The following is a 12,003-nucleotide window of genomic DNA, read 5'->3' as shown; positions in this document are numbered from 1 at the left end:
TTAGCCATTTGGTTGCTTCTGTTCTTGGGATTGCAAGTCCCTTGCAGGGAGAGACTATTTCACTCATTTTCTTATTGCCTGTAGCACCTAGGACAGTGCCTCGCAAATTGTAGGCTCTCCACATAGGTTTGTTGAACAAGATACAAGAGTTACCGTGTTTTAGACTTGGGATACTTTGGCTTATTAGATGATAAGCATTTTCTTCATGCCAGTGCCAATCTCTGACAATCCTTCTTGCACATTCTTCTTACATTATTTTTTTGGAAAATGTCAATTTAAATGTGAAAGATTTTAAATATACAGTAGCCTCCCCCTACTTTATTTGCAGTTTTGCTTTCTACAGTTTCAGTTACTTGCAGTCAATTGCACGCCGAAAATATTAAGTGGAAAATTCCAGAAATGCGCAATTTAGTGTGCTCTTCTGAGTGGTGTGATGGAATCTTGCTCCAACCTGTTCTGTCCTCCCGGGATGTGAACCGTCCCTTTGTCCAACATACCCACCCCGCATCAGCTGTGCGCCTGTTTGTCTGTGAGCAGCCCTCTCGGTTGTTGGATAACTGCTGCTGTGTTGTCGTGCCGGCGGCATTCAGGTGACCCTGTCTGCCTTAGTAATGGCTGCAGACATCGGTAATGGTGCCGGCAGTTTGGGTGTGCCACAGAGAGGCTGTAAAGTGCTTTTTTTAAGTGGAAAAGTAAAAGTTCTCAATAAGGAAAGGAAAAAACTGTAGGCCGAGTTGCTGAGATCTATGGTAAGAACAATCTTCTATCTGTGAAATTGTGAAGAAGGGAAAAGAAATTTGGGGTAGTTCTCCAAGACAGACCACATTCATTTAACTTTATTGTAACAGTAAATTATAATTGTTCTATTTTATTACTAGTTGTTAATCTCTTAGTGTGCCTAAACTATAAATTAAACTTTATCATAAGTGTGTATGTATAAGAAAAACATTGTGTGTGTGTGCATATATGCGTATGCTTCAGAACTATCTGCAGCCCCAGGCATCTAAGGGGGGTCTTGGAACATATCTCTGGCAGATAAGGGGGGGCTCCTGTACACCAAAGTACAGAAAGTGGTGCGATCCGCCCCCTCCATGTGGCCATCATTCAGATTCAGTAACTATCAAGAGTTTACCGTGTTTACTCCAACTAAGCCTTTTTTGTTGTACCTACTAAAATATTTTTAAGCAAATCTTAGCTCTCATGTCATTTCATCCATATATTCTTAGACATCTTAAAAAAAAGAACCTTTTCTTAGGTTAACACACATAACAGGTAACAGACTCAACAACAGCTTCTTTGTATCATCTAACACCTGATCCATTTGGAACCCCTATTGTCTCATCAGACTAATGGAATTAAAAATAATTCCTTGATGTCATCCGTGCTAAACTTCCCCAGTGGATTAGTTCATGTTTGCTTGGCTGGTTCGGGGAGTAGGATCCAGCACAGACATTTTGGAGCAAGATAAGTCTTTGTTGCGGGTTGACCGTCCCCTGCATCGTGGGATGTTTTTGGCGGCACCTCGGTCCTCTGCCCACTAGATACCGGAAGCAGCCCCTCGTCGTGACAACCAGAAATGTTTCCAGACGTGGCCAAATACTCCCCAGGGGAGCACAGTCACTCTCAGTGGAGAAAGCCTAATTTAGATTACTTTCTCCTATTCTCCTTTTCTACCCCATGCCATTGAACTTAAAAACCTGTGTCAGTTGTCTTGTAGAATGTCTCACATTCTGGATTCATCTGCTGTCTTGTGGTGTCATTTGACTTGTTCCTCTCTTTTCCATGTTTTTTGTAAACTAGACATTAACTCTGAAGCCTTCTTAGATTTAAGTTCACCTTCCTTTTGGCAAGGGTGCTTTGTAACCTAGGTGATGCTGTGTACTTCATTTGCATTCCATTAGGAGGCGCACAGTGCCTGTTGTCCCTCAGTAGTGCCAAGACTGACAGGGGGTGACAGCCTGGCCCCCCACTGTAAAGCTTCCCATTGTATCTAATGTTTCATTTTTTGTTTTTTGTTTTGCCTAAGTAAGTTATTTCTTCATTAGAGGTTGTAGTGTGGTGATTTTTTTTTTCGGTACCTTTCTTAAGTGGAATTCTGTAAAGAAAAACTTTCACTCATGAACCAGGACTGTTTGATTGGAAATACAGTTTGTATAGGAAAGAGAGGATAAGTGCTTGATATTCTTCAATTTAGTTTCTCGTTTTCAGAGTAAAGTGGTGGTGATTTAATGAATGCATCTTTTTTCTTCAAGAATTAAGTTTCTGTATGTTTAATGGACTAACTAGATAAAGTACGTACTAGCCTTTTTTCATGAATTGTGATCTTATTTATCCTTTTAGTCTCAAAACTTATTTAGGAAAAGATGTTGAATTTAATTAGAATTTTTTGTTCTTTATTTAATGATCAAGTATTTATTGAGTAGCAGCTGTGTGCCAAGTACTGTGTTTAGTTTGGAGATGAAATGGCAAATACGAATCTTCACTGACTTGTTCTGATGGGGGGAAGCAGATGTTTAAGTAACTGAGAGAAGAACAGGGTGCTATAGCATTATAAAATATAGAATTATAAAATATTACTAGATTGTTCCGTAAGGAGTGGGAGAAGGTGAGTTTTTTTAAGCCCAGGGTCTAGCACATAGTAGGTGAAAAACAAATGTTTTTTTTAAATGATTGGATATAGCTGGAAGTTCTAACATAATTGAAGGGGCCTCCCTTTGTAGGGGATATATAAGTGAAACCCAAAGAACAGGTAGGCATTAACCAGATGGAGCTCAGAGAATTGAGTGCAGGAAGGCTTACTGGAATCCCAGGGCGACAGCGGTGGACACGATCTAGATCAGTAAGGGCCGCTCAGGGCTCTGTTTTACGGGCAGTAGAAAGGCACTGAAGGCATTTACACAGACGGATGTGACAGATGGGCAGTTTTAGAAGCTTACTCTCCTTACAATGTGGAGAGCAGAATCAAAAGGAACAAGAGTGATTTACAGAGAATAGTTAGTAAATAATTCAAGCAGGAGATAATAAGTGGCTTGGGCTTGGATGGTGATTGTGAAGGTGGAGAGAGGTGGAAAGCCTGGAGAAATGTTCAGGCACTGGACTCCCATTAGAGATTGAGTAGTAGTGGAGAGAGGGGCGTCGGCAATGGATGACGGCTGGGTTTCTGCTGGGTGAGAGGGATCCCATTTACTAATAAAATACAAGAACCTGGAGGAAGAGGAAGAATAGGTCTGGGGATGAAATGGTAAGTTTTAGACCTACTGACTTTCACGTTCTTGATACATAAGAGTCCAAATAGAGGTGTTAGATTGGAAGTTAGATAAAGGTGTGGAATCTAGGTGCAAGATCTGGGAGACCTGATAGACTTGTGAGTCATCAGCATAAAAGTGGTATTTGACCGCACCGAAGAAGATGAGGTCTCCCAAGGAATGTGTAGGGTAAGAATAGAGGTTAGTGGAGATTGAGCCCAGCCTCACAGAATTTCGGTATCTAAGGGAACCAACAGGAAAAAGGCCAAATAGTGGGAGATCAGAACAGTGTACTGCCTCAGAGGTGAAGGGAAGACTGTTTAGAGGAGGAGGGAGTAGTCGGCTGTGTCACGACTGCTGAGAGGTCAAGCAAGATAAAGACTGTGAGCTATCTGTTGCATGTACTGACATGTAGATTATTGTTGACCTTGGCAGGAGCAGTTTCATAGTGACTGAAGCCATATTGCATTGATTTGAGGAGTGATGGAAGGTGAGGAATGGGGATGGTGAGTATAGACCATTCTTTCTAGAAGTTGGACTGAAGGAGAGAGGGAGAGAGAGAAGGAGGCCAGTGGCTGAAGGAAGAAGTGATCTAAAGGAGATTTTTTTTTTTAGATGGAAGTAAGATTATCCGGTGACCTTAATTCCTGAAGTAGAATGTAAACCTCAAAAATATTAAAAATAAATATAAGTACATTTTAAGAATGAAAATCCAGTATATTATTTTATCAGTTTCTCTCCCCAAGCCCTCCTTCACTTTAGAATATAAGACATAGGACATTTAGTCTTATAGGCACTTAGAATAATCAACCTGGATAGGAAAGGCCTCCAAAATAAATCTTTAAATGTTCGCGCGCTCTCTCTTGTGCTCCCTCTCCCTCTCTCTCTCTCTCTCTCTCGCTCTCTCGCTCGCTCTCCCTGTTCCCCTTTCTCTCTTTCTCTTCTCTCCCCGACCTCCATATTTTCCACCTTAAAAAATTATTTAATGCCTAGTTAGTAGCAAGCAGTCAGTAAGTGCTTGATGAATAAATTAACACTTTTTTTTGGTAATGGTATTTGTGACAAATAGTTCTTTACATCCTTTTAAACTTCATTCCATCTTTTTTTGAATATGACATATGCTGTGATTTTCCCTGACGTGGGAACTAACGTCCCGTGTGAGACAGAGGTGTCCGATACAGTGGGACATTCCGAAGAACCAGGTACCAGTTCAGCTTCAGGCAGATTTTAGTTCTTTCTAGAATAAAAGTCAATCATCCTTCCTGGAGTTACTGAGGACATTTTTTAATGTCATCATTGTACCTTTGTAGAGCTTTAAGAATGTGCCCAAGCCCAGCCCAAGGATTGCATTAGATCTGGTTTCTGTCATGGGTTCATACTAAATGGATTTTGACTTGCAGTGCCTGCCGTCAGTAAACTAGCAATCACAGGAGCTCAAAAGATAGGACACGTGACAATAGGGAGGGTGCAAATTGATAGAGTCTAAGATCTCTGTGGTCTTCATATCTGTAGCCATTGGCTTCTAGTTTGTGACAGATTGCATCTTTGTATCTTTTAGTGATGGTTTTAAAGCAACTAAAAAAGAAACTTATAGCTTCTACTGGAAAGAAACTTAATTTATTAACTTCTCTAAGCTGAAAGGTGTAAACTTATTGCTATTTTCAGTATTTTCATAAAATAATAAAGCTGAAAATGTTTTCATACTACATTGTTGTTGACTGTTGTCACTGTGCTGTTTTTGTTGTGTTTTTTTTTAATGTTGAACGGTAAAAGCAATTATATTTTGGAAGCTGATGATTATATGTATGATTACTAAAAACAAACAAAAAAACCCCCAATCATGGCCTAAACTTCAAGATGGAGTTAGTGAGTTGAAATGAGTTCTTGTCAGTGGACTAAAGCAAGTTCAAAGACATAGGAATGAGTGGCCTGGAGGGAAGTCTGCAATTGATTGACAGCCCCTGTGCACATCCCACAGGGTGCCCCGGCACTGTGCCTAAGCACGAGGCATTTCTCTGTCAAGAAAATTATCCCATGAGTGAAAAAAAAGATAATAAAACATTGTATTGAGTGAGAAAAGAGTTTATGTATTATGTACATTTTATGCATCTGTTTCCATGTGGAAAATTGGAGAAGTATACAGTGGAGTATTAGCTGTATAGGAAGTCCTGGTTATCCAAAGATAGTGAAATAAGTGAATGCGAGTAAAAACAGGTCCATTTAACATAAAGACTAAAAGTTTATTGTAAAAAGTAAAAATTTTGATTTGGAACAAAATCTTGAAAAAACAAAGCTCAAAATCATAAAGAATAGCCGAGTCTTAGAAAGGGCAAAGGGTAATTAGAGTACAGATTGTGTTTCCATACTGTAATTTTTGTGACAAAGTTATATGGCCACATTATATATCTATCATCTTTTATTTAGGTTTTGGAAAAATACTTTAGAGATTTATCAACTTTCCCAGGGGCTATTTTTCAACCTTTGATATTTAAACATTCTCTTCTGCAATTTCTGTTATTAAAATTGTTTTTGCTTTTTAACCAGCAGGACTTTTGCTAGATCCTCAGCTGTCGATAATGAGTTCCAAAGTTCTCCAATATCTCTTTTATCAAATCTGCATCCTTATAATTATAGTAGAAATACATGCTGTTGTTAGCTACAGAATATATAGGGAAGCTTATTAGTGGATTTTTTAGTGTTATGACACCTTTTTTCCTTATGTAACCTTGTGACCGTGGCGATTATATTGCGAATATGGGGATAATGAAGACTCTGTAGTTATTTCTGAGTAGTAAGATTTTTTTATCGATTTAACTAATCAGTTATTTGCTTTCGTATGCAGTCAGTGCTCCTCACTCGCGGCATTTACGTTCTGTAAAGTCGCGTGGAACGCTGCGTTAGTGAGCACAGGCCCGCTGCTCCTAAGGGGAGCACAGGGTCATGAGCCTCTGGTCACATTTTCATCAGCCAGTCATCACATAACCTTGTTCTGTGTATGTTTCTATTTAAAGACACCTTATTTAATAGATATTGTTGATTTGTTAACTTTGAATTCACAGCTAGCAGCACTGTAACATCTGCCTGAATGAAGCTTAGGTACCACATTTTCTCTGTAAGGCACACCACAGCCTTCTGGCACTTAGGAACACGAGTTAGCACTTCAGCCCAAGCTTGGGGGCCATTTTAAACAAAAAAATCAGTAACAAAAAAAGCACAGAAATGCAAAAAACATGTGGGCCTAAGTAGACTGTGGAAAGGACAATTACTTACACTATGAGAGCCATATAAAAAGGCGAGCAGGGCCGTGCGCTGCCTGAGCTGGGGATGTGCACATCGAGCAACTCAGATGTTTCCCTGCCGCGCACATGTCCAGAAATCAGCAGTGGAGCTCCCAAGTGCTGATTTCAGAGTTCGAAACAATTGAGCAAGCAGTCACAGAATCTACGAATAATAACGAGGGTCAGCTATGTTTTCTAATTTTTTTCTACATTGAACTTGTGATTTTCTTAAAGTGGAAGCACAAAATAGGCTTCCAGAAAATTCAATTACAGTATAATTTGGAAGTCAGAGTGAGACTTTTTCTTTGAGACTTTTAAAATAAATAAAAAGCATTTAAAAACATCTTCTATTCTCATTTATGCGTATAGTAGTCCCCCTTTATATGTGGTTTCACTTTCTGCAGTTTCAGTTACCAGTGATCAGCCAGTGTCTGAAAATATTAAATGGAAAACCCCAGAAATAAACAACTCGTAAGTTTTAAATTGCGCGCCGTTCTGCGTTGTGTAATGAAATCTTGTATCACCCTGCACTGTCCTGATCCATTGCTCTCGGGATGTGACTCGTCCCTTTGTCTAGCATATCCGTGGTGTGCCCGTGACCCGTGCCATTAATCACTTAGCCGTCTCGGGTACCAGGTCACTGATGCTACAGTGCTTGTGTTCCGGTAACCCTTATTGTACTTATTAGTGTCTCATCCACCTCAGTTCATCTCATCACATGGGCATCTTACCATCTCACACCATCAGAAGGATGAGTACAGTGCCGAGTTATTTTGAGAGAGAGAGAACCACATTTATGTAACTTTTATTACAATATATCGTTCTATTAGTTATTGTTGTTAATCTCTTACTGTGCCTAATTTATCAATTAAACTAGTATAGGTATGTATGTATAGGAAAAAACATAGTATATATAGGATTCAGTACTGTCTGTGCTTTCAGGCATCCACCCACTGGGGGTCTTGGGACATATCTCCCGCTGATGAGCGGGGACTCCAGTCCGTGTCGGGGTATGGCTGGACTGATGATGCCACAGGTGTTTAAAAGAGAGAAGAAGTAGGGCTGTTTGGTTATGTTCATTAATTATAAGACCTCCGTGGATAAATCTGAACCAATTGAAGACAGGTTAAAAGCAAGCAGCTATAAATACTGACAGGATTTATGCTGATCATTTAGCAAAAAGATTGCTCTCACTTCTTAAAGTATGTGTTTTAAGAGAGAAGCGATGTCGAATTAATATGTATGGCATGGTTTAACTTAAATGTATAAATTTGGGGAAGGAATTAAAAATCTTGCTTATTTGCCTTTCTCAGTCCAGCTTTGTGTTTTCTTGCACATAGATGCATGAACACAGACAGACACAAGTACGGCTGTGTAAACACTGAGTTGCAGCTTAAAGGGTTGTCAAGTAAAATGCTTAAAAATGGTTTCTGTTGTAGGAACAGCAGCAGTATTGGTATCGACAGCACTTGCTTAGTTTGCAGCAGAGGACAAAAGTGCATTTGCCAGGACACAAAAAGGGTCCTGTCGTAGCAAAGGATGCACCCAAGCCGGTAAAAGAAGTTACAGTACCTGCCACCAGTCAAGTACCAGAACCCCCTCCATCTGAGGAACCCCCATTACCGCCTCCTAATGAGGAGGTACCACCCCCTCTCCCACCTGAAGAATCCCAGGTAACCATAAAATTAATTATTTGCTGTTTATTAAATTGTTCAGTTTTTTTCTGATCATTTATATACCTTTGTCATGAACAGATATGTAGAGTGTGTGTCTGTGTGTGTGTGTGTGTATGTGTGTGTGTGTGAAGCCTAATCAGGTTTAGCAAAGGCATTGTTGGGTTTCCCTCTTAGGAGCACACCTGCTCCTTTCCTGCCCCCTCTCTCCCCAGGCACATTACCTTCGCCTTTCCCTCTCCTAAACTCCAAGGGCCCTTCTTCTGCCTCCATAACTTGTTTCCTGAGCCTGTGCAGCCCAGCTGGTTCACTTCTCCTACCTCTGTAACTTTCTAAATAAGCTTTCCCTTGTAATTTGAAAAAAAAAGATAAGGCTTTTTTTTTCATGGTTTAAATGAGAGTAAGAGTTAAACACTCTTGTAAATTATGCCTCTAAGCACTAAAGGGATGCAGGGTGTTTTCATATTGGCAGCAAGAGTTAGAGCTTCAGCTTTTGTTGTCAGACCACCCAGGCTGTAGTCCAGGCACTGCTGGTGGTGATTCTGAGCAAATTAGTAACTGGTTCTGTGCCTCCTTTCCTCATCTGCAAAATAGGTTAGAGCATTAAATGTCATCAGCCTTGTCATTTAGCATAACTCACTGGCACATGGGAAGTTCTCACATTGGTCTAAAGGTCATTGTTCTCCTAAGAGCCTTATGTGGAAACTTTATTTAATCATGCTAATTGCAGTGTAGTCCATTGGTGAAAAGGGACTAAGGTTCAAAAGAAAGATTTTGAACGGGGAAGTGATTGTCCTATTTAAGAACAGTGAGATTATTATTCTAGTGAAGATTGGAGTTTATAAACTCCTTTATATTGGTATCTATGATCACACTATAGATAGAGCTAGATATTTTATCTAAAGATAGACCGGCTTTTCGCCCCAGCCAGGTGTCTTAGTTGGTTGGAGCATCGTGATATGCACCAAACGGTTGTGGGTTCACGTCCCGGTCAGGGCACATCCCTAAGTTGTGAGTTCAGTCTTCAGTCAGGTGTGTGCAGGAGGCAGCCCATCAAAGTTTCTCTCCCATCAGTGTTTCTCTCCCCCCCACTACATGCTCCCTCACTCTCTAAAGTCAGTAAACATATCCTCCAGCGAGGATTAAAAAAAAAAAAGAATAGCTTTTCTCAGGCAGAGTTGTAGGGATTCTGGACTTTATATTACAGTACATTATAATGCTTTTAAAAATATTCTAGTTTCTTACTAATCCGATTGCTGTTCTATGACTTAAATAAGAATGTATCCTCTTCTACCTTTAGTCCGAGGACCCGGAAGAAGACGCCAGGTTGAAACAGTTGCAGGCTGCGGCGGCGCACTGGCAGCAGCACCAGCAGCACCGAGTGGGCTTCCAGTACCAGGGAATCATGCAGAAGCACACTCAGTTACAGCAGATCCTGCAGCAGTACCAGCAGGTCATACAGCAGCCACCGCACCTTCAGGCAAGTGCTTCCTCAGCGGCTGCTCGGGAAGTTGCCCCCAAGACACTTAGAGGATCTGAAAGGGATTTCGGTGTGAAGGAGGAAAGATACCACATTTTGACAATTAAATGTTTCCCAAGAGGTGCCCAAGTAGTTAGTTGGTTGTCACATTGACTTGGGGGCTTGGGAAGTGTGGTGGTGTGAAAGTGCTCTGGTGGAGGGGCAGCTGGGATGAAGTCCTCTGTTCATGTCAGCCCAGACGTATGTTACAGTACTGCTACCAGTCGCTAAGTACTTGTACCAAGGGATTTAGAAACCAGGGTTCTTACTTGTAACTTCAAGTTAACTGATGTTTTGCTTACAAATCACTATGGTAACAGACAAGCAAAAATGCACCAAAAAGATTAAGGCAACTGTCATGAAAAACCCAACAAATATACCATAAAAGATGAAATGACTTAGATACTTCTTTGTCTTATATATTTGAGGTACAAACTTGTCTATATGTCTGTAATAATAGGTCACTTTTTTAAGTTCTTGAAGTGATCCACGGTAATATAAAATTTGAAAAATACTGATTGCTGAGGTAGATGTTTGCTTTACTCTTTGATTTTTACCAACTCAGTGATCACCTTTACAGAGTGGGGCAAGAGTAGGTTTACAGTTGTTCATATGGAAAATACGACAATAATTAATCCATAATAACGCAAGAAGAAACTGTTTCCTGCGCTCACAGTTGCAGCCCTGCTTTGGCCCCATCCTGTATAACTGAGTCAAAAGAAGGAAGAATGGTCATCACTGAATGGATAACAAGCTTATCCTTGTCCTCTGAAAATCTTTAATGTTTTAATCTCCCGAGACTTCAAATGCCCCTGATTCATTAATATTTATCTTGTTATTAATTCTCTTGTGTGGATGTCTCGAAATAATTTTAATCCCTTTATTTGTAGACCATGTCTGTAGATATGCAACTGCGGCATTATGAGATGCAGCAGCAGCAGTTTCAACATCTCTACCAAGAGTGGGAGCGAGAGTTTCAGCTGTGGGAGGAGCAGCTCCATTCCTACCCTCATAAAGATCAGCTCCAGGAGTATGAGAAGCAGTGGAAAACATGGCAGGGACACATGAAAGCCACTCAGACCTATCTCCAGGAGAGAGTCAATTCATTTCAGAACATGAAGAACCAATATATGGGGAACATGTCAATGCCACCTCCTTTTGTTCCATATTCTCAGATGCCTCCACCTCTACCGACAATGCCCCCTCCAGTACTGCCTCCATCATTGCCACCACCAGTGATGCCCCCTGCCCTACCTGCCTCAGTGCCCCCGCCTGGCATGCCCCCACCTGTGATGCCACCTTCTCTACCAACCTCTGTGCCACCACCTGTGATGCCTCCATCTCTGTCTTCAACAGGGCCTCCACCAGTCCTTCCCCCGCCCTCCCTCTCTTCTGTAGGGCCCCCACCAGTTCTGCCCCCACCATCTCTATCTTCAACGGCACCTCCACCTGTCATGCCCCTCCCACCGTTGTCTTCAGCCACACCTCCTCCAGGAATACCTCCCCCTGGGGTTCCACAAGGGATACCTCCTCAATTAACAACAGCCCCAGTTCCACCAGTCTCCAGTTCTCAGACTTCACAGCTTCCGGAGAAACCTAGACCAGCATTACTTCCCACTCCCGTGTCTTTTGGCTCAGCCCCACCCTCAGCTTACCATCCTCCATTGCAATCAGAACAAGGGAATTCTAAAGGTCTGCTGAGCAAGTCTGCTCTGCCCTACGGTTCGTTCTCATCTGAGCCGGGACTTGGGGAGTCTTCGGTCGCTCCATCTCAGCCAATCACTGCAGTCAAGGACATGCCAGTGAGGTCAGGTGGACTGCTTCCAGATCCTCCCAGAAGCAGTTACATGGAAGGTCTAAAAGGGCCAAGGTAGGTCTGCCTTTTTTGTTTGTGTGGTTTGGTTGATTTGTTGATTTAGGCTGAGTAGGCCTTGATGGTATAAAAAGCGTCATTTATTATTTGGCATTCTCCTGGTCCTTTTAATCTACGCACGTTCCTGGTTTACAATTAATGATGTTAATGCTGTTCATTTATTAGACATAACAGAGAAATCTATAAAGATGACGTGCCCCCATTTTTTTGAAGTCACTGTTTTTATCCAGTGCAGAGATTACAGCATAGGATAGTGTGATGCTTTTGAGTAATGCTTATCAGTCTCTTCCCGACTTTTCAACTTCAAAAGTGATTTTAAATTTACTTATCTTTTTTGCTTTTTATTTATTTGACAAATAACTGATAACTTCTCTTTGCTAGCTAATATGCTAACTGTTGGAGGTAAAGATGAATA

General features: G+C 41.2%; 1 protein-coding gene across 2 annotated transcripts in view; it reads left to right on the top strand.

The window, feature by feature from the left end:
• Nucleotides 1-12,003, top strand: part of YLPM1 (YLP motif containing 1) — a 59,903-nt gene that overhangs the window by 2,676 nt on the left and 45,224 nt on the right. For both annotated transcript variants that reach the window (XM_037031654.1, XM_037031655.1), the window contains exons 2-4: nucleotides 7,963-8,196; nucleotides 9,497-9,676; nucleotides 10,606-11,585. In XM_037031654.1, the coding sequence (XP_036887549.1) occupies nucleotides 7,963-8,196; nucleotides 9,497-9,676; nucleotides 10,606-11,585 (1,394 nt within the window). The remainder of the gene's footprint in view (nucleotides 1-7,962; nucleotides 8,197-9,496; nucleotides 9,677-10,605; nucleotides 11,586-12,003) is intronic.

Source organism: Sturnira hondurensis, unplaced genomic scaffold, assembly GCF_014824575.4.
Source record: "Sturnira hondurensis isolate 20B ecotype Veracruz unplaced genomic scaffold, ASM1482457v3 Scaffold0021143, whole genome shotgun sequence".
Lineage (NCBI taxonomy): Eukaryota > Metazoa > Chordata > Mammalia > Chiroptera > Phyllostomidae > Sturnira > Sturnira hondurensis.
The sequence above is the reverse complement of the archived record's forward strand: the minus strand, read 5'-3'. Positions and strand labels throughout refer to the sequence as shown.